We start from the raw sequence: 23,911 nt of genomic DNA on the forward strand, positions 1-23,911 counted from the left end.
GTGGGTTAAGAACTGGCTCAGTGATAGGAAACAAAAGGTGGTTATTAATGGAACAGACTCAGACTGAGTCTCAGTTAACAGTGGGGTATCACATGGGACAGTGTTGGGCCCGCTTCTTTTTAACATATTTATTAATGACCTTGTAGGGGGCATACAGAGTAGGATTTCAATATTTGCAGATGACACTAAACTCTGCAGGGTAATCAATACAGAGGAGGACAATTTTATATTATAGGATGATCTATGTAAACTAGAAGCTTGGGCTAATAAATGGCAAATGAGCTTTAATGTGGATAAATGTAAGGTAATGCACTTGGGTAGAGGAAATAAAATGTATAATTATATGCTTAATTGTAAAACACTGGGCAAAACTGTCACTGAAAAAGACCTGGGTGTATTGGTGGGCGACAAGTTCACGTTTGGTGGCCAGTGTCAGGCAGCTGCTGCAAAGGCAAATAAAATAATGGGATGCATTAAAAGAGGCATAGATGCTCATGAGGAGAACATAATTTTACCTCTATACAAGTCACTAGTGCGACCACACTTAGAATACTGTGTACAGTTCTCGTCTCCGGTGTATAAGAAAGACATAGCTGAACTAGAGAGGGTGCAGAGAAGAGCGACCAAGGTTATTAGAGGACTGGGGGGTCTGCAATACCAAGACAGGTTATTACACTTGGGGTTATTTACTTTGGAAAAATGAAGGCTTAGGGGTGATCTTATTAATATGTACAAGTATATGAGGGGACAGTACAATGACCTTTCTACTGATCTTTTTACTCTGAGGCCAGAGATGGGGACAAGGGGGCATCTTCTACGTCTGGAGGAAAGAAGATTTAAGCATAATCACAGACGGGGATTCTTTACTGTAAGAGCAGTGAGACTATGGAACTCTCTGCTGCATGATGTTGTAATGAGCGATTCACTACTAAAATTTAAGAAGGGCATGGATGCCTTTCTTGAAAAGTATAATATTACAGGTTATATATACTAGATTCCTTGATAGGGCATTGATCCAGGGAACTAGTCTGATTGTCGTATGGAGTCAGGAAGGATTTTTTTCCCCAATGTGGAGCTTGGTGTTTGCCACATAGGTTTTTTTTGCCTTCCTCTGGATCAACATGTTAGGCTATGGGTTGAACTAGATGGACTTATTCTTCCTTCAACCTTAAAAACTATGTTACTATACTGTCCGCTCTGCCCTGTTCGCTGTGTGGATTTGCTGGTTTCTGAGCTATTGTAGAATTTACAATACGTATCATTCATGTAATGTAAGTAAGTGAAATCCTTGGCATTGTACTATATAGATATTTCTCTGCCATATCTGTGCATCATGAATTGTGGTATGTGTTACAGGGCCCACTGAGTCTCTTTCGCCCAGGGCCCACAAAAACCTGGAGCCGGTCCTATATATATATATATATATGTGGCGCCCTGCTGCGCATTGGTGCCACAGAACCCAGAAGGGTGCATGGATAGACTTCTCCACAGGAGGCCCTTACACATTAACACACCTCCACCCTACCACCTCAGACCACCAGAGGAACCCGTTAGGGATATATATAGGGAGGGTGGAGCCAGGCAGCTCAGATTAGTTCCTGCTTAGAGACAGAGAGGGACAGAGCTCAGAGTTGAGCTGAGAGCGTGCTGACGTTCAGAGAGCAGTGAAGAGGCAGCAAGCTGGCTGCAGTGCTTAGGCGAGCCAAGGCCTACAGCACGTGTGAAGGCCTAGTGAGGGCCTTGAGTGGGCCGAAGGCAAGAGGAGAAGGAAGAAGTAGCGAGGGGGAAGAGGAGCATACCAGGATCACCCCGAGATATATATATACCGGACACTGGGTCCGCGCCTACAAGGATCCTTTACACCCAGTAGGAACCACCGACACACCTGGAGGACTACATGTCCCAGGTTTACAAAACGCTGACTACAGTACCAGGGCTAGGAGTCACGGAGGTCCCAGCGTCCAGGGAGAGTGATCTCCAAAGAGAAGGCCCTACCACCAGGTCAGCAGGTGCAAAGAGAAACAGTAACCAAGCTAGGCCTAGCTCCAGGCAGGTCAGAAGCTTAGAGAATAAAGCAACGGATCAGGAGGCCCTATACCCGCTCACTGGGGAGAGTCCAAAAGTGCGCCCTTCGCGTGGAGTACCCTGGACCATGTCTGCAACATCACCAGTAAAGGTACTGAAGCTTATCCCCGTGTGAGTGTCCGTCTTTCCTCCGGGACCGTCCTGCCGTCTCTCCCCTGCACCACCATCCATTACACCCCACGCTGCCCTGGAGCTAGCTCTACCTGTGGAGAGCCACACCATCCCTGCTGCCGTAACACCAGCTCCAGAAGACTGCTCCGCAGCGGCGGCACCCCTTAGCCGCATTCCACAGGTGGCGTCACGAACACTTAAATCCCTTATAAATACCCCCCTTTTAACTGACCGCCCTGGGTCATGGACCGGGCCAGCTACCGTGATATCCCCCAGCAACCAGAGGCCCGGCTGCCGAGTACCCCACGGCCCAGGGGGTGCGATATATATATATATATATATATATATATATATATATATATATATATACAGTGGTGGCCAAAAGTATTGGCACCTCTGCAATTCTGTCAGATAATACTCAGTTTCTTCCTGAAAATGATTGCAATCACAAATTCTTTGGTATTATTATCTTCATTTAATTTGTCTTAAATGAAAAAACACAAAAAGAATTGTCCTAAAGCCAAATTGGATACAATTCCACACCAAACCTAAAAAAGGGGGTGGACAAAAGTATTGGCACTGTTTTAAAAATCATGTGATTCTTCTCTAATTCGTGTAATTAACAGCACCTGTAACTTACCTGTGGCACCTAACAGGTGTTGGCAATAACTAAATCACACTTGCAGCCAGTTAACATGGATTAAAGTTGACTCAACCTCTGTCCTGTGTCCTTGTGTGTACCACATTGAGCATGGAAAAAAGAAAGAAGACCAAAGAACTGTCTGAGGACTTGAGAAACCAAATTGTGAGGAAGCATGAGCAATCTCAAGGCTACAAGTCCATCTCCAAAGACCTGAATGTTCCTGTGTCTTCCGTGCGCAGAGTCATCAAGAAGTTTAAAGCCCATGGCACTGTGGCTAACCTCCCTAGATGTGGACGGAAAAGAAAAATTGACGAGAGATTTCAACGCAAGATTGTGCAGATGGTGGATAAAGAACCTCGACTAACATCCAAACAAGTTCAAGCTGCCCTGCAGTCCGAGGGTACAACAGTGTCAACCCGTACTATCCGTCGGCGTCTGAATGAAAAGGGACTGTATGGTAGGATACCCAGGAAGACCCCACTTCTTACCCCGAGACATAAAAAAGCCAGGCTGGAGTTTGCCAAAACTTACCTGAGAAAACCTAAAACGTTTTGGAAGAATGTTCTAAGGTCAGATGAGACAAAAGTAGAGCTTTTTGGGAAAAAGCATCAACATAGAGTGTACAGGAAAAAAAAAGAGGCATTCAAAGAAAAGAACACGGTCCCTACAGTCAAACATGGCGGAGGTTCCCTGATGTTTTGGGGTTGCTTTGCTGCCTCTGGCACTGGACTGCTTGACCATGTGCATGGCATTATGAAGTCTGAAGACTACCAACAAATTTTGCAGCATAATGTAGGGCCCAGTGTGAGAAAGCTGGGTCTCCCTCAGAGGTCATGGGTCTTCCAGCAGGACAATGACCCAAAACACACTTCCAAAAGCACTATAAAATGGTTTGAGAGAAAGCACTGGAGACTTCAAAGGTGGCCAGCAATGAGTCCAGACCTGAATCCCATAGAACACCTGTGGAGAGATCTCAAAATGGCAGTTTGGAGAAGACACCCTTCAAATATCAGGGACCTGGAGCAGTTTGCCAAAGAAGAATGGTCTACAATTCCAGCAGAGCATTGTAAGAAACTCATTGATGGTTACCGGAAGCGGTTGTTCGCAGTTATTTTGGCTAAAGGTTGTGCAACCAAGTATTAGGCTGAGGGTGCCAATACTTTTGTCTGGCTCATTTTTGGAGTTTTGTGTGAAATGATCAATGATTTGATTTTTGCTTCATTCTCTTTTGTGTTTTTTCCTTGCAAGCAAATTAAATGAAGATAATTATACCAAAGAATTTGTGATTGCAATCATTTTCAGGAAGAAACAGAGTATTATCTGACAGAATTGCAGGGGTGCCAATACTTTTGGCCACCACTGTATATATATATATATATATATATATATATATAAAATAGTATTATAACTCATAACTACTAAATATTATACAAGTAATACAATCATTGTGATGAGAAATGTAAAGTTCACCAAGTTTGTAGATATGGCCATGAGACATACAAGGTTGCCCTGTGTATGTGCTGACCCTGAGGAGTTACTGATAACACACTTCTATATAAACGATTGTAGCTACCGTGAGGTTTGCAGAATCTAGGTTGGATATACCGTACTTCACCATGCGGGACACATTGATTCTCCTGTTTCTTCTACCATGTGTGATCTATGGAGCTAGCCTGCCAGAACCAAGTAAAAAGATTTTATTTATTCTTAATCCAGTAGGATAAATCATTATCATTAATTTCTTCCAAAATGAAGTAAAAGAAAATTAGAATCTTAAACGTTAATACTATATAATAGCTATATAATCTGCATTTGTATGCTATATTATACTAAACTTTACCTTCTTTTTAATCACTTATTTTATATTATATAACTTTTTTCATTATTTTTATTTTGTAAGCAAAGTTTAATTATATATTTTATGCAAATTTATAACCTAGGGTATCTGCACACTGAGTATTTGTAACAGATTTTTATGCACCAAAAACCATAGTATTGGCAGGAAAAATGCAGCGTGTTTTTGATTCATTTTTACTTGTGTTTTTTTCTCATTCATTTGCATGGGTAAAACGCTGAAAGAATTGCCATGCTATAGATGGGAAAAAACGCTTTGATGGTAAAAATCCGCAAGGAAAAAATAAGCAGCATATGCATGAGATTTGAGAAACCTCACTCACTTTGCAGATACTGTAAAGTATAGCAATTTTAGCCTTGAAAAATAAGGCAAAAACTCAGCGTGTGAACAAGCCCTTACTCTGATTTTCAAATCCTTATTGTTTTCAAAGCCTCTCTTTGCTGTAAGTGAATTGATATAATCTTGTTTACTTCCTCACATATCAGAGTTGGATAGAATTGTGTATGCAATCATCTGGGGGCTAAACTAACTGGGATTTAGGACTTGTTCATACTTACAGTATGTATTTTACATACTTGTAATGTCTGTGCTCAAAATGGCTAGCATACGAACAGCACATTGACCAGCGAAAGCCAATGTCGTAGTTCACATGAACGTTTTTACAGATAGATCAATGGTCCATTTGCAAAGCATTGCAGAATATGCTACTCTTGATACTTTTTTAGATCCGACTTTCCCATTAAACTCAGTGGGCGCAATAATGAAACCACCCTGATCCATTCTAATTATTAAGATAGAAAGCTCCTTTTGGGCGATTATTATATTTTAAATTGTTGAAGTATAAAACGAATGCCATTTGAGTGTCATACAGATGTTAAATATAGACATATAAATGACAATACAGAAGAAAAATTGTCCATTTTTTCTGGATAAAAAATGAATAACTGCATACACTTGTCTGAACTGGCCTACGGGCGCAATCATGTACAAGTTCTATCAGAGGTTTTTACAGATAGAACTCTATGGAGCTGTTCACATGTCCATGTATTTTTGCAGACTGTACGGTGTATTTTTCACAGACAGAAATTGAGAAACTTAACCAAACTGTGATGGTAAAATCTGACAAACAGACCAAAGACTGATGACACTCTGATCAAAAATCCTGATAATACTCGGACCTTTTTTACATATAAGAAAAATCACTGACGTCAGAATAAGCCCTAAGGCCATGTTCACACATTCAGTATTTGGTCAGTATTTTACATCAGTATTTTACTGATGCTAAAGCAGTTCTCAGTGTAAGAAATCCTTTAGTAAAACCTTATTTTTACTTTTAGATTTATTTAAATGTAGGATAAATTTAGAATTAGGGTAAAAAAGATTGTTCAGGATAAGACAATACCATTTACAGCCTGTGGACAGGTGTGGCACTGTTTCTGGAAGAAAGTAACAAAGTCTTGTGTAGCCCATTTAACTTTAGTTAGGATCAGCTAAAATTGTTGCAGATGAGATTAATTTACGGGAGGAGCAATATGGACAAATAACACCGCTTTATAAAGCCTCATGTAGAAAAACACCGCCATATATGAAACATGACATAACCATGGCTTTTTTTTTCTTTCTAAAAACCAGGACAAGAGGTATTTGCTGCCACCAATGAGCAAATTGCCAGTCTGGCTGAACAGTTGTATGCCGCAGATGTCAACAAGGCTGCCAGCGGTGATGTAACCCTTAACCTCCAGTATAAGGCATCCAGCTCCCAGACCAGCTCTGGAATAGACTTTGCCAGCCAAAAGTAAGCTGATGGTGCTGTCATTGTTTTGGAGTTAGTTTACATATCTAAAATAAGTAAAATATTCACATTTCAAAACATCAAAGAATTGTCCAATTCATGAGTAAATTATGTCAGGTGGGATTGTGGGAGGTCGCAGTGGTCGAGCCCCCAAAAATCAGTAATAGCCAATTCCAGTCATTGTGAGAAAACTAGAGCAGAGCTGGGTTTTGTAAAGAGCTTTGTCCTTTATAAGGCCACATGCACATATTCAGTATTTGGTGAGGTTTTTACATCAGTATTTGTAATCCAAAATCAGGAGTGGAACAATCAGAGGAAAAGTATCATAGAAACACGTCACTACTTCTGTATTTCTCACCCACTCCTGGTTTTGGCTTACAAATACTGATGTAAAATACTGACCAAATACTGAACGTGTGTATGTAGCCTAAGTTGGACACAATCAGCACTGGTTTTTAGCATCTTTATTAAGCAGAAATATAGAAAGGAATAAAAACAGATAGAAATGATATTACATGTGTGTCGCAAATACACTTCTCAGCATGCCACGTGAGGTGTGCCTGCAAGGGTTAATTTATCTCCTCTCACTCAATCCAGCTCTCAATCTCTGTTTTAGACTATAAAGTGAGCATAAATCACACCCCGACACATTCATCACATGCTGCCACCACTTATCAAACACACGGGGTGAAGAGACCCCGAAATCTATGTTACTGTCAATCAAAAGGACACACACTCTCTTAAAGGCTATAGGTTCTTTAGAGCAGGGTTCCCCAACTCCAGTCCTCAAGGCCCACCAACAGGTCATGTTTTCAGGTTTTCCTTAGTATTGCACAGGTGATAATTCCATCATCAGCACAGGCAATAATTACATCACCTGTGCAATACTAAGGAAATCCTGAAAACATGACCTGTTGGTGGGCCTTGAGGACTGGAGTTGGGGAACCCTGCTTTAGAGCATACAGGAGTCAAACTTATTAAAGATAGGTGGCGCTATAGAGTAAAAGTCCTCTTTTTCTATGAAGAGGCAATTTGCATATTACATTTCCCAGAGGAGCATTGCATGGCGAATAAGCCTCCTTACCTTGATGTGCCAGAGTTGGTGTGTCAATCTCCATAAGGAGAAACGCTACCCCTTAGACCTCAGTCCAGAGCCTCTCATCTAGCCAAATCAGATCTCATACTTTGCACTGGTGAGGGCTAACAGCCCAAAACACTGTGTCTGCAAATTGAGATTCTGATTTGGCTTTTATCCTAAGCCATATTGCATGCCTCGTTAAAGGGTTGATTGTGACTTGTAGGATTGCTACTTCCAATAGGTGGCGCTATAGAGTACAAGTCCTCTTTTTCTCTGAAGAGTCAATTTGCATATTAAGCTTTAATATAAAAATACACAACAAAAGATCTAAAAAGATAAAAATAAAATGACACACAAAGATGCAAAGCAGTTATAAAATAAAAAAGGGATAAATGACAGAAATATTTATTGTCCTTCTGTTTCCCGGGGTTACAGGAGAAGATGAATTATGGATCACAAGCAGCATCTGCAGCCCCCACATGTGAGCGTCTTCTTTTGTTTCACCCAGCTTTTTATAGGCCTGACCGTAGGCTCATATATTCAGGATGATCCAGATTGGCTCATATAAAGGTTCTTGTCTTTGAGTGGACGTTAAGTTAGAGTTTCAAATCCCTGTCTCCCCCCACGTCTCTCTATACATCTCCCCTTTGTGCTTACAATACTTGTATATCCCGTTTCACCCTTTTGTCAGCTAAATGTAACTCTGCTGCTATTATACGTTTCCTTATTGATGATATATGTCCTTCACAATGGGTTATACAGTACATCACAAAGTTACACTGCACTCTAAGGGTATGTGCACACAATCCGAAGCCGCGGCGGGTTTGATGCTGTGTATTATGCAGCGTCAAACCCGCTGTGGCCAGATGTTACAGCATAGTGGATGAGATTTGTAGAAATTCCATGTCCACTATGCGTATCTGGGCACCTGCGGATCACCTGCGAAAACTGACATGCGGCGTGTCTTTCCAGACCGCAGCATGTCAATTTCTCTTGCGGGTGCGCATGCGGACTTCCCCCATAGACCTTACCTCTATGAGGAAAGTCCGTAGGTGAAAACGAAAAAATGGCACCGCTCGTTTGCATAAAGAGTGTAAGCCACCGGCGGCTAATCCAGAGCGTCGGGACCGCAGGCTGGTACGCATCGTGGACACATACCCTTAGGAATGTAAAATAAATGAGTACACATGAACTCCTGTACGTCTGCAGATTTCAGACTCAGTGTTTTTTACTTTGCTGTTCTGTAGCCATCTAGTGGTCAGTTGTGTGCATTGTTATCTCTTTCTGATACAATACTGCTTTATTGGGTTGTCCACTACTGGACAACAACTCATTACTTGTGCAGAACTGCCTTTTGCAGTCCAATTATTCACCAAAATGCAAAATTCCACTTGATTTGGAATTGGAAATGGGCCCGCTTACCTCTTGGGCCCCTGTGTATCTGCACAGGTTGCATCAATGATACAATGGGGGGAAAAAGTATTTGATACACTGCCGATATTACAAGTTTTCCCACCTACAAAGAATGGAGAGGTCTGTAATTTTTATCGTAGGTACACTTCACCTGTCACAGACAGAATCTTAAAGAAAAACCAGAAAATCACATTGTATGATTTATACATAATTAATTTGTATTTTATTACATGAAATAAGTATTTAATACAATAGAAAAACCTAAACTTAATATTTGGTGCAGAAACCTTTGTTTGCAATAAAAGAGGTCAGACGTTTCCAGTAGTTCTTGACCAAGTTTGCACACACTGCAGCAGGGATTTTGGCCCACTCCTCCATACAGATCTTCTCCTGATGACTGTCAAGTTATTATCTAGCGAAGAAAAATAATTTTTAAAATGGCTCAGAATAGCTTCTAAAAAATAAATAAATCATCATTCTTCTTACTGATTGCCTGCTGTAACAGGCATCGGAGTGCAGGGCCTAAACCCCCCAGTACGTCAGGCATGGGTCGGATCCTCTCTGCGGTCCCCTGGTCGCAATGTCAGTGGAGGCCGTGCCCGACACCTGGGGCTGCGGAGGTCACATTTAAATGACACACGGCTGTGGGTGTGTGGGGGTTAAACGCAGCTGTACTGTTCCCTCTGGGCTGTGAGATGTGGGAAGTGATGTTAGTAGGGAGAAGGAATAGGAGATGAGATGAGAGAGAGTCACAGAGGCTTGTTAATGATGAACAGGAAAACTTTTACTTTACACAGCCTTGATGGTAACAGCCATAGATGGTACAGTAGGACACCATGTGCAGATGGGAAACAGTTCTATTATCACAGGCAGCATTTGGTAAACTGAGGCAGAGCAATGGGAAAACCAATGAGTAGCTTACAAGCAAGTCCCCCCAGATGTCCAATGTCTGGTGTCCAGTACTGCCGTTATCGAGGTTCCTTGCAGAGCCTCTATCCATGTTAGGCCTCACTGTCCCATCCTCACTAACCATCATATTTCATGAAGCGCAAATGCAGAATGACATTATCCCCACGGTCTTCCCTGAGTAATCACCAATGGCCAAATGTAGCTCCTGCATCATGGGCATACCTGCAGTTAGCCGTAGACTAATGTGTACTCTTGAGGACTAGGCAATCAATCACCCCGATTGGCAGACGTCTTGCTCCCTCATGGTTGGTTCTCAAGTTAGCCATTCCCAATACAACCTGGAAGGAACAGGGGAATGGATTCCCTCACATGATGGCTGGTTGCTGTGGTACTTCTCTTTGTGATGTTACTTCATCTCTATCTGGATCTGATCTGTCTGAAACTGTACTTAGTGTAACTTTTTGGTGTAACTAGCTCCACCCACCAAAGTATTCCCTAGCAACTTGATCTGGTGTGAAGAATTAACTATTCATTAGCTTAACTGGTGTGATGAGTGCTGAGTCATAGTGACATAGAACATAACATTAAAGGCACATACACAATATTCATCCTTCTTAGAAAATACTAATGTAATCCCCAACTGCTCAATCCCCATCAATCTCTACTGATACTTTATTTCCATCGCATACATTTTTGGAACTTCCATAGAATGTGTGGTAGGTAACCTTCTCGAGATTAGTGGGACCACCATATACCAGAGGTATGGGAATTCCGATCACCTCTCCACTATGTGATTGGACCTTTTTCGCAAGATAGATCCTAGTCTCATTAGTGATACTGGCATCTACCATATGTTTATGACATTTCTTGTAGATCTGATAGAAATGTCATTGGTCACAACTCACAACAGTAAATGTTGGTGGCAGCAATCACATGTTCCTGTGTCAAGTTGACGTCTTTGTATGGTAATCAGTAGAGATGAGTGGATCGATCCACTGTGGATTCACCTTGTGATTCGATTCACAAAACTCACAGAAAAAAATGCCCGGTGCCATAACACACACAATGCTGAAGACTCAAAGAGATGGCTAATAATGTAAGGCTCAGCCGCACACACTTCCCCATAATGCCTTGCAGATATTACATCATGTGGTCTAGCACAGCCAGTCAGGGGATACCATCAGATGGCTATAAAAGATGGTGGCCAGCCAAGCAGTGTAATTTTAGGATTTCACAGTGATAGGAGTTCAGAGCGCACAGCTTATTCCACATAGAGATAGAAAACAGCCTAATCTGTTTATGGTGTACTACTGCAGTGCTGAATCACATTCATAATGGGAGTGGTAGTCTTAGTCTGTGAATAATAATCCAAAGATTCAAGTGATAGGGAGTTTCTGCACCTGCATAGTCACTCATAGGCTGTGTGCCCACGTAGCGTTTTTCAAGCGTTTATGCTGCGGAATTTCCGCAGCGTAAACGCTTGTGAAACGCTAGGTAATCCGCACCCCATGGTCCCCAAGGGGATTCCGCATGTTCTATGCACATGCTGCGGATTTTTCCGCAGCGTTTATGCTGCGTACAAAAATCCGCAGCATGTCATTTAATTTTGCGGAAGCGCAGCGGAATGGCCGCCATTGACTTGCATTGAGACGCATAGAATCCGCATCTGTACATTTCTACAAGCGAATTCTATGCGTCTCTATGTGCGGATGGTACCCAGTTCTGGAGGAGAGGAGACTCTCATCCAGACCTGGGTACCATTGTACCTGTAAAAAAAAGAATAAAAGAATAAATAAAGTTTATACTCACCTTTCCGAAGGCTTCTCTCTGCATGCCGGCATCGCTGAAGGACCTTCAGTGACGTCACAGTCATGTGACCGCAGGCCCTTCACCGCTCTGTCTCGCGATATGCCGGCAGCCGGGAACCAGACAGGAAGGAGCGCTGCAGCACACGCCGGGGCCTCGGGGGTGAGTATAGCTTTATTTTTTTATTTTTACGGTTCACACTGTTTTCATGGATTTATACAGTGTGACCTAGTTGTCAAGCACTTTCCAAGTGATGCTATCGCCTGGAAAGCGCTTGTCAATCTCCGTGCGGAAACGCATGTGAATCCGCATGTATTCTGCAGGAAAAACGCATGCACAATCTGCATGCGTTTTTTCTGCCAGGGAGATGCAGAAATGCTGCAGAAATTTTCTGCTTCATTTCTGCATCGTGGGCACATAGCCTTATACTGTGAATTGATTGATCTGTGATATACTGCAGTAACAGCACCTTAATAAGTGCATTATTTTTATTCTTCAAATGATGCAAACAAGGAGGGAAGTTTAATACCCCTTTGTTCTAATGTTTCCACTAAAGAAAAATCTTGAAACCAAGGCTTGTGTGTCAGAGAAAGTGTGCTTTCTAGCTTGTGAGACAGGCAAACTGTATATAAATCCACAAATGTAAACACAACAGCCTACCTCACAGAGTACGTGTCCTGAATTTAGTTTTTTAGAATACAGCGGCCTATTCCAGGTCCTTGCTTTTCATAAGGGCCCGAGGGTGTTACTTATTTATTTTTAAATCTTTTAAAGAAAGGCCACATTTAAATTTTTTTAAACCTATTTTAATAATACAATTTAGCAGCCACACACCTCATGAACTATGTGTAGATACTTCACAATGTAGCCTTTTATGGTTATAAGGAGTTTAAAGAGGCTCAGGCTGGGTATCCGCTGGCTTTTCCAGTGTGTCAAGAAGGGATCAGAAGGTAGAGACCAATGGGGCCCTGGTGAGCTTCAGAGTGAGTAGGGTTTTTTATTATTTTTTTTTAATTAGTCTGAGCCCCTTTTATAATAACTGTATCCCCTGGACAACACCTTTAACGCAGTCAGCTCCAATGTGTATTTTTTAAAATATTTTTTTCTTTTAGATTTTAATATATTCTGTTCCAATCTCCGTAAAAGTTATATATTCTTATAATATGCTAATCTAAGTTCCACCAAAAAATCACTTTAAAAAACACTGCTAGTATGGACATTATTGCCTCCTAATTCAAATTGTCTCTTCAGAGAGGAAGAGGACTAGAATTCTAGTGCCACATATTGGAAGTAGCAATCCTAAAACTCATTATTGACCCTTTAACGAGCCCTGTCACATGACTTAAGATAAAAGCCAAGACCAGAAACTCAATTTGCAGACACTGTGTTTCGGGGTACTGCCCCTCATCAGTGCAAAGTGTGATTCTGGTTTGGCTGGGTGAGAGGAGTCAGACTGGTATCTAAGAAGTAACGTTTCTCCTTGCGGAGAGCAACATGCTTATCACGTCAAGGTGAGGAGACTTTTCGAGCAGCCATGCTCCTCTGGGAAATATGCAAATTGTCTCTTCAGAGAGGAAGAGAACTAGAACTCTAGTGCCACCTATTGGAAGTGGCAATCCTAAAAGTCAATATTGACCCTTTAACGAGCCTTGTCACATGACTTAGGATAAAAGGCAAGACCAGAAACTCAATTTGCAGACACTGTGTTTCAGGGTACTGCCCCTCATCAGTGCAAAGTGTGATTCTGGTTTGGCTGGGTGAGAGGAGTCAGACTGGTATCTAAGAAGTAACGTTTCTCCTTGCGGAGAGCAACATGCTTATCACGTCAAGGTGAGGAGACTTTTCGAGCAGCCATGCTCCTCTGGGAAATATGCAAATTGTCTCTTCAGAGAGGAAGAGAACTAGAACTCTAGTGCCACCTATTGGAAGTGGCAATCCTAAAAGTCAATATTGACCCTTTAACGAGCCTTGTCACATGACTTAGGATAAAAGGCAAGACCAGAAACTCAATTTGCCTCCTTATTCACTCATTATTTTTGCAGGCTTTTCAGCTACGTGAATGAAGGCTCATTGTTTGCCCGTCCAACCTTTTCTCGCTTCATCGCTCTGCTTGACAATTATATAAGGACCACAGGGACGGCAGAGATAGTGAACAGTGCTAAGAGCACAGAGCAAAATGCTTTTGTAGATGAGATCTTCAAGACCACGGTGTTCAGCAGACTGTCCAGCTTCTTCATTTCCCAAGGTAAATATATAAAATCATGCACCCATAATACATGTAAAAGAATAAAGACACACATCTTATTATAACAAAAAGTCGTAAGTGAATCAGTGGTTATAATAAATTATTGAGCCTGATATAAAAGCTATAAACCTATAATCTGGCACTTTTACTCTTCATGGATGCACAAAACTGCATGACCTGATGTTTTTTTTCTCTTTACGGCATTTTCTTTATGAGTTAACTAATCTTAGATTTTCATAGGTTGGACTTTTACTGACTCAGCAATAATAAAATATGTTGATTTTTATTTTTGAATGATTAAATTTTTTATATTTTTTTGTATTGTTTAATATTTTTACAAATATTTTTCTATTAATTTTTACTTTATTGTTTTTAGTTTGCTTAGGGGACTTGAATCTGCAATCATTTGATCACTTTGATTCTTCAATACTACACTATTTTACTATAATGTAGAAATGAGAGCTTCCTATGAAGCTCAGCCCATGGCTAGGCTTCATGAGAGTACAAGGATGTGTATAATGGGGGCCTTCAGAAGGGCATGGTAACCCATCAACACTCTTGGACCTTGGGGGTGGAGTGATGGACACTGGGATGGTCTTGTCATGTGATAGTGCCACTTACTGTGATTGACAATGGCATTTAAATGGATAAGCAGTAGGGATCAGAGCTAGCTCTTATCGCAGCTGGCACCTGCCCTGTATGGAGCCGGCAAAGCTCGAGAGTCCACTCTATACACCCACACCTGATGTTTGATGTACATGTTGGTCACACATCAGGAAGTGGTTAACAAATTAGTACTGCTATGAGCGCCATTTCATTTTTTTGCTCCAAATTTCTGTGCTTATTTATTTCATAATATACATTTACAGTATAAGAAACAAAGCTCTGTTGCTTTGATACAGAGTTCCAAAAAGACTTTTAGAGCAGTAGTTGATAAAATTCTAGTTACCTGGAGCCACCACTAGGAGGAGCTCACTGTATACAGGTGATATAGAACTCATTGTAACCTGTGTAAATATACAGTAAGCGCCCACTAGTGTCAAGTAACCAAAATTACATCACAAGCCGTATCCCTGTCATTGCAGCTAGAATAGTCTAGAGAGCATTGTCTATTGCGTGTCTGACATCTGTCCTCAAATACAGGTTATTACACGTCTACTGAAAGCTTTAAGGCTGACTTCAAGGAGATGTGGTTTGGATTATACACTCGCACCAAAGGACCACTGGACTCATCTGGATTTGAACACATTTTTCATGGTAAGAAGAGACATATGATATGGTAATAATAAACAGGTAAGAATTCCCTCATGAAAATCCTGCATATTGGGAGCTATGGTGGGACACCGTAGGTCATGGGTGGGCAATTAATTCTCTCAAGGGGACACGGAGGGCTGAATCAATAGGATGAACGTAAGGTCGGTTTCAGATGGCCGTATTGAAAAATTGCATCTAAGAATGGCGGATGTGTCTGGCTTCACGTGCCAGTTCATGTGCTTGTCCCCATTGTGACCAAGTGTCGGAACTGCCTTTATATTGCATAAAGGAGACTAGAATATTGTATATTGTGATTTTGTTCCATGCAGACCAGTCAGTGGGGAAAATCGGTCATATGCACTGGCACAGGGGCTATATGTCACGCAAGGTGTAGGCAAGACTTAGTGCAACATAAAGGGAAGAGGGAAAGGAAGCCCAGACTCTAGGGAAAGGGAAAAGTGGAGACCTCCTGGATGATAGAATATTACCCTGTCTCCCCTAATGTCCCTATATTGGCTCTTTACCAATCGCCACACGCGTTCCTCGCCCTGTCTTTCCATGGAGTTTGGCTAAGGCTAGGGAAGGGAGGAGATGAGCACTAGTCGATCCCCACTGAACACTAAAGACAATAAGGGAGGACAAACAGGGGGAAATTGCTTAGCTTTAGACGACTCCAGACAAATGGGCACACGTCCTCAAGCACCAGAGAGAAAGCAGCACTGCTCTTGCTAAAGCCTTCACAAGGAGTAATAAATATCGCCTGCACCTCCCTGTGGAACACAGCAGGTATTTATACACCCAGACCACGGTGTTAATTAGCCAGAGGAAGGTAGCTGCAGGGTCCTAAAGACATCCTCTAAGAAGGCGTCTGCAATGCCAAACATAGAGATCTCCTGCAACCCACTGGAGGGCGACTGTCTGTCACTTCTGACACACCCGTGACATTATACTGAGCCTATTTGAGGTCTGTGCAAGGCTTGGACAACACAAGGAACAATCATATGCTCATCTTAACAAGCCCGAATTCTTCTCAGTATGAATTTCATCGCTACAATCTGTTACATAAAGCGGGCTCACATGTTGAGGTGGATCGTCTAAGCTCAAGGCCCAGATGGGCACATGGGCCACACACGTCAGTGCAGCAGGCGGGTGCAGCACGTGGAAAACAGAAAGCAGAGTCAGTAGAGTCACATGCGAACATGTAGAGGCAAACTAAAAGTTTTAATAAAGTCCTGGTAGCCACAGACAAGCAGGCGGGATGCTGGAAGCTGCAGGCAATCAAGAAACATCCAGCAGACCACAGACAAGGAGGGGAATGTTGGAATCCGCAGGCATGCAGGAAACGTCCAGGAGACCGCAGGCAAGCAGGTAGTATGCTGGAAACTGTTGGCAGGTTGGAAACATCCAGGAGACCACAAGCAAGTAAGCGGGATGCTGGAAACTGCTGGCAGGCGGGAGACATCCAGGAGAGCCCAGGCAAGTAGATGGGATGCTGGAAACCGCTGACAGGCAGGACAAGTCCAGGAGACCAAAGACAGGTAGCAGACAACACTCCGGAGCAACAAGAAAATCTAATATCATGGAAGCCACACACAGCCAGGAAGACGTCCTGAAAACTGCTGGCGATCACGTACAAGAGGTCCTAGAAGACTTCAGGGCAGCATGGTGGCTCAGTAGTTAGCACTGTTGCTTTGTAGCGCTGGAGTCCTGGGTTCAAATCCTGCCAAGGACAACATCTGCAAGAAGTTTATGTGTTCTCCCCGTGTTTGCTGGAAACCACAGACAAGTAGGTGAAGTCCTCCACTAGTAGGTAGCAAGGTTACTAGAAACCACAGACAAGTAACTCTTGGGCAAGAAAACACAGAGAGGAGATTTCCTGATGGCTGTGGACTGGAACTGGGCACAGACAACTAAAAGAGTTATTAGCGATGCCAAGATTCAGGTGTGTGTCTTGGGAGGCCTTATATATGCCTAGGAAATACAACACATGGGAGCACGGTGGCCTACTTGCAAAGCCCGACATGGTGCACAAGAAAATATAACCTACCAAGGCATGTACATAATAGTGTCAGTCACTGAGCTCAGCGGCCTGCTGATTGGCTGAAGCTATCACATGACATTGTTTATCTAACAGAAACGGCGGGGGGCACAGGGCTCAGAGCGACAGAAGAGTGCCGGTGCATAAGTATACTTTTTTAAAAAGGTTCTTGAACTTCTCTTAATAGTTGAGAATTGAGAGAAGCCGAATGAGGCTAATCATCACATGACCGCAAGTATGCAAATCACAAACACACGTAGTCACATGACTGCGTGCTCGCACCAGCAATACTGTACCGGGGAGTCATGACAGTGTGTGTACTGCAATCTGTCACAATTCAGAAGTCTGCCAGTCTACAGTCACATAGAGTGACTGCACACTTTTGTCAAAAGCCTGGACAATCCCTTTACTGCAGCAGTCTGTGGACAGTTTAAAGGGCTTCTTCAATATTGCACAACCCCTGTAAGGGTGAATTTACATGTTTTGATTATGTACTGTAATTGAAGTGCATTTTTCACCTTCTAATAAAAGATACCTGGGCCTCATGCACATGTGACAAAAGTTTTATTTTCATTCCACATGCATGAATCCACATGTCACATGAAGCAAAGATAGCTTTTCACCAGTTCTAAAGTAATTATGGAATAGAATGAGCCTCATTGTGTTCTAGATTTACACTTTGGGCCGAGGTGAAACGATATCTGGGCCACTCAACATGTTTAAAATGGTTGTTTAGCATAGTATGCTGTTCAGGCAGGGCGGCCATGAATTCTTTAATTGTGCTGCTCATTAAACTTTTAGCAGCCATCACCCCAGAACAAGCGCAAGCAGACAGGTGTGCACACAGTGAGCAGCGCATGCAGTTGGCGTACGTAACGTGAAATGTAGTGTGCGCATTTCACCTGCATCTACAGTACAGACCAAAAGTTTGGACACACCTTCTCATTTAAAGATTTTTCTGTATTTTCATGACTTTGAAAATTGTACATTTACACTGAAGGCATCAAAACTATGAATTAACACACGTGGAATTATATACTTAACAAAAAAGTGTGAAACAACTGAAAATATGTCTTATATTCTAGGTTCTTCAAAGTAGCCACCTTTTGCTTTGATGACTGCTTTGCACCCTCTTGGCATTCTCTTGATGAGCTTCAAGAGGTAGTCACCGGAAATGGTTTTCACTTCACAGGTGTGCCCTGTCAGGTTTAATAAGTGGGATTTCTTGCCTTATAAATGGGGTTGGGACCATCAGTTGTGTTGTGCAGAAGTCTGGTGGATACACAGCTGATAGTCCTACTGAATAGACTGTTAGAATTTGTATTATGGCAAGAAAAAAGCGGCTAAGTAAAGAAAAACAAGTGGCCATCATTACCTTAAGAAATGAAGGTCAGTCAGTCTGAAAAATTGGGAAAACTTTGAAAGTGTCCTCAAGTACAGTTGCAAAAACCATCAAGCGCTACAAAGAAACTGGCTCACATGAGGACCGCCCCAGGAAAGGAAGACCGAGAGTCACCTCTCCTTCTGAGGATATGTTTATCCGAGTCACCAGCCTCAGAAATCGCAGGTTAACAGCAGCTCAGATTAGAGACCAGGTCAATGCCACACAGAGTTCTAGCAACAGACACATCTCTACAACAACTGTTAAGAGGAGACTTTGTGCAGCAGGCCTTCATGGTAAAATAGCTGCTAGGAAACAACTGCTAAGCACAGGTTACAAGCAGAAGAGACTTGTTTGGGCTAAAGAACCAAAGGAAAGAACATTAGACCAGTGGAAATCTGTGCTTTGGTCTGATGATGATGAGTCCAAATTTGAGATCTTTGGTTCCAACCACCATGTCTTTGTGTGATGAGGAAAAGGTGAACGGATGGACTTTACATGCCTGGTTCCTACCGTGAAGCATGGAGGAGGAGGTGTGATGGTGTGGGGGTGCTTTGCTGGTGACACTGTTGGGGATTTATTTAAAATTGAAGGCATACTGAACCAGCATGGTTACCACAGCATCTTGCAGCGGCATGCTATTCCATCCGGTTTGCGTTTAGTTGGACCATCATTTATTTTTCAACAGGACAATGACCCCAAACACACCTCCAGGCTGTGTAAGGGCTGTTTGACCAAGAAGGAGAATGATGGGGTGCTATGCCAGATTATCTGGCCTCCACAGTCACCAGACCAGAACCCAATCAAGATGGTTTGAGGTGAGCTGGACCGCAGAGTGAAGGCAAAAGGGCCAACAAGTGCTAAGCATCTCTGGGAACTCCTTCAAGATTGTTGGAAAACCATTTCCGGTGACTACCTGTTGAAGCTCATCAAGAGAATGCCAAGAGTGTGCAAAGCAGTCATCAAAGCAAAAGGTGGCTACTTTGAAGAACGTAGAATATAAGACATATTTTCAGTTGTTTCACACTTTTTTGTTAACTATATAATTCCACATGTGTTAATTCATAGTTTTGATGCCTTCAGTGTGAATGTACCATTTTTAAAGTCATGAAAATACAGAAAAATCTTTAAATGAGAAGGTGTATCCAAACTTTTGGTCTGTACTGTATATGTATCTATGCTGTATCCTAAAACCACGACAGGATTTAATTGTCATCCCTTTAACTGTCTGTGACTGTGGGCTGGACAGGGACAGCAAAAGCAAAAGGGCCAGACGTGTACCGTGGATTGCCCAGCTGAAGACATTTGGCTACATGACCTTGCTGCTTGGTGTTGGGACTGTAATTTGTATTTTAAACGCCATACAAAATGGCATGGTACACTTGTCATAGACATGCCTTGTCCTAGAAATAGTGACTGTTTAAAGGGAATGTATAACCTGCATATTTTTTTTCTATAGGGTTTACCTCTTATTGTAATTCTGCATGTTAGAATGACATAACAGATGAACAGTAATCTCTATTGAATAGAAAATATCAATCTAGAATTAATTTAATGGTCAGAGTGAAAATTTGTAAGATTTTTGGATGATTTTCTAAAATAAATAATGCATGGAAAATATTTTTTTGATCAATAAATTTATATACACTGCTCAAAAAAATAAAGGGAACACTCAAATAACACATCCTAGATCTGCATGAATGAAATATTCTCATTGAATACTTTGTTCTGTACAAAGTTGAATGTGCTGACAACAAAATCACACAAAAATCATCAATGGAAAGCAAATTTATTAACCAATGGAGGCCTGGATTTGGAGTCACCCCCAAAATTAAATTGGAAAAACACACTACAGGCTGATCCAACTTTGATGTAATGTCCTTAAAATAAGTCAAAATGAGGCTCAGTATTGTGTGTGGCCTCCACGTGCCTGTATGACCTCCCTACAACACCTGGGCATGCTCCTGATGAGGTTGCGGATAGTCTCCTGTGGGATCTCCTCCCAGACCTGGACTAAAGCATCCGCCAACTCCTGGACAGTCTGTGGTGCAACATGATGTTGGTAGATGGAGCGAGACATGATGTCCCAGATGTGCTCAATCGGATTCAGGTCTGGGGAACGGGCGGGCCAGTCCATAGCTTCAATGCCTTCATCTTGCAGGAACTGCTGACACACTCCAGCCACATGAGGTCTGCCATTGTCCTGCATTAGGAGGAACCCAGGGCCAACCGCACCAGCATATGCTCTCACAAGGAGTCTGAGGATCTCATCTCGGTACCTAATGGCAGTCAGGCTACCTCTGGTGAGCACATGGAGGGCTGTGCGGCCCTCCAAAGAAATGCCACCCATACATTTACTAACCCACTGCCAAACCGGTCATGCTAAAGGATGTTGCAGGCTGCAGATCGCTCTCCACGGCGTCTCCAGACTCTGTCACATCTGTCACATGTGCTCAGTGTGAACCTGCTTTCATCTATGAAGAGCACAGGGCGCCAGTGGCGACTTTGCCAATCCTGGTGTTCTGTGGCAAATGCCAAGCGTCCTGCACGGTGTTGGGCTGTGAGCACAACCCCCATCTGTGGACGTCGGGCCCTCATACCACCCTCATTGAGTCGGTTTCTAACCGCTTGTGCAGACACATGCACATTTGTGGCCTGCTGGAGGTCATTTTGCAGGGCTCTGGCAGTGCTCCTCCTGTTCCTCCTTGCACAAAGGCGAATCTAGCGGTCCTGCTGCTGGGTTGTTGCACTCTTACGGCCCCCTCCACGTCTCCTGGTGTACTGGCCTGTCTCCTGGTACAGTAGCTCCTCCAGCCTCTGGACACTACGCTGACAGACACAGCAAACCTTCTTGCCACAGGTTGCATTGATGTGCCATTCTGGATGAGCTGCACTACCTGAGCAACTTGTGTGGGTTGTAGAGTCCATCTCATGCTACCACGAGTGTGAAAGCACAACCAACATTCAAAAGTGACCAAAACATCAGCCAGAAAGCATTGGTACTGAGATGTGGTCTGTGGTTCCCACCTGCAGAACCACTCCTTTATTGAGAGTGTCTTGATAATTGCCAATAATTTCCATCTATTGTCTATTCCATTTGCACAACAGCATGTGAAATTGATTGTCAATCAGTGTTGCTTCCTAAGTGGACAGTTTGATTTCACAGAAGTTTGATTTACTTGGAGTTATATTCTGCTGTTTAACATTTCCTTTAACAGGGCTGTCCAAGCATCTAAAATTGATGACCTATCATCAGGATAGATAATCAATATTAGATTGGGGGGTTCTGACACCCAGCACTCCCACTGATCCTACTAATATTAGCTCTGGTGGCAGCCAGATGTAGAGATTTATTGGAGCTGAATAGCTAAGTTATCAATATCAGATGCCTAAACAACCCCTTTGGTGATTTCTGATAGCGGGTGCACAGCATGACTTAGTTGAAGGGAAACCTCTACTTTTGGATGATAATATAGGTGAAATTTATACAAAAAGTGGAGTAATTACTTAAAAACTTTTCTTTATCTTTTAGTTATTTTACGCAGTGTCAGCCAAAATGAAAGTCAAAATTCAGCTGATTCATACTGGAATCTATATGCGGTTTTGCCATCCTGGAACCTTTGTGTGTTCATATGCGATACATCTAGTTTTTGCTGTGAAATTGCCTCTGGTTTTATTCACTGATTCTAACCTATTTATTTATTTTACTCATGCTATTAATTTCACAGCTCTTTACATGGATTATGGGCACTGTCCCCATTAGGGGCTCACAATCGAAATTACCTATCAGTATGTCTTTGAAATATGGGAAAACGGTCCTGGAACTTTGACAGTGTTCCCCTGCCTCTGCTGGATTGCATTTGTGTCTCTCTTGCCTGTACTCCTTGGTTGTCCAGTGAACTGTGACTTCTGCAGCCAGTGTTTTCAGATGGAAATTTTTTAAATAATTACGCAACAAGGGCCTTCTCGTACTGCACCATTTTATTAGGCTTGTCCTGCGCAGTAATAAGAGACAGAAAGTTCTCTTGTAGCTTGGGTCTAGAAGTGTCACCAACCAGTAATGACTGTCACCCAAAATTTGGACAACGCGAGGGTCACGGGAAAGACAGCGTAACATAAACTCAGCCATGTGTGCCAGACTGTAAAGAGGCAAAACTTCCGTGCCCTCACCAAGAGGACGACTGACCATGCTCTTCTCCTCCTCCTCTTCTTCTTCCTCCCTGTCCTCAGGCCATCCACGCTGAACAGACGGTATGACATTTGTCTAGGTAGTACCGTCTATAGCGCAGGAAACTAGCTCCTGTTTTTCCTCTTCCTCATTGTCGCCCAATCCACGTTGGGATGAGATGTGGCTGGGCTGTGTGGAATCACCCCGTATGGTTCTTTGCTCCATCTTATCGTGCTCCGCCTGCAATGCATCCTCTTTAATTGTGAGAAGAGAGCGTTTCAGAAGACAGAGAAGCGGGATGGTGACGCTAATTATGGCGTCATCGCAGCTTACCATCTTGATGAAGTCCTCAAAGTTTTGGAGGGTGGTACATATGTCTGACATCCATGTCCACTCCTGAGGTCTTATGTGTGGAGTCTGAACTGAATACCGATTGCCTTGTTGATGCTGGTAGTCAACAACTGCCCTCTTCCGCTCACAAATCCTTCCCAACATCTGCATTGTAGAGTTCCAATACATGGGGACATCACAGCTCTGTCAGTTAGCTGGAAGCTGCAAACGCTGCTGAAGCACGGCAAGGTTGGCGGAAGCTGTAGCTGACTTTCTAAAATGGGTACACAGGCGGCGTACTTTGACAAGCAGATCTGGCAGATCCGGGTAGGTTTTGAGAAACAGCTGAACCATGAGGTTAAGCACATGGGCCAGGCATGGTATGTGTGTGAGCTTGCCTCAGAGCCGCCACCAGGTTCCGAGTACCGAGGGATGGCCACCGCCATCAGGTTGCGGAAAGCTTCTGTCTCCATGAGCCTAAAAGGCAACATTTCGAGCGCAAGCATTTGCGAAATGTGTGAATTCAGTAGTGTGGCCTGTGGGGCATTGGCTGCATATTTGTGTTTTCGCTCCAAGAACTGGGGTAGGGACAATTGAACGCTGCGCCGGGACAAGCTACTTGAGAGTGTGCAACAACAGGTGCAGGGCGGGAAGCATCTTGTCATGCGCCATGGACAGGGGATTGTCATGCACGCACAACAGCGGAAGAAGCAGGGGTGTCACCCGCAGGCACTGTTGCTGGACCCTGGGGTTCGACCCACTTAGTCGGGTGCTTTGCTGCCATGTGCCTGATCATGCTGGTG

The 23,911-nt window shown here is 43.0% G+C and overlaps 1 protein-coding gene across 1 annotated transcript in view; it reads left to right on the forward strand.

Moving 5' to 3' along the window:
* The first annotated feature begins 4,421 nt into the window (after positions 1–4,421).
* The window catches only part of LOC141250827 (uridylate-specific endoribonuclease D-like), a 31,167-nt gene continuing 11,677 nt past the window's right edge, over positions 4,422–23,911 (forward strand). Inside the window, exons 1-4 of the mRNA XM_073670110.1 lie at positions 4,422–4,525; positions 6,327–6,489; positions 13,735–13,937; positions 15,081–15,194. Of these exons, the coding sequence (XP_073526211.1) occupies positions 4,456–4,525; positions 6,327–6,489; positions 13,735–13,937; positions 15,081–15,194 (550 nt within the window). The 5' untranslated portion in view covers positions 4,422–4,455. The remainder of the gene's footprint in view (positions 4,526–6,326; positions 6,490–13,734; positions 13,938–15,080; positions 15,195–23,911) is intronic.

This window comes from Phyllobates terribilis, unplaced genomic scaffold (genome assembly GCF_046119375.1).
Source record: "Phyllobates terribilis strain yellow unplaced genomic scaffold, ASM4611937v1 Scaffold_2__4_contigs__length_985480577, whole genome shotgun sequence".
Lineage (NCBI taxonomy): Eukaryota > Metazoa > Chordata > Amphibia > Anura > Dendrobatidae > Phyllobates > Phyllobates terribilis.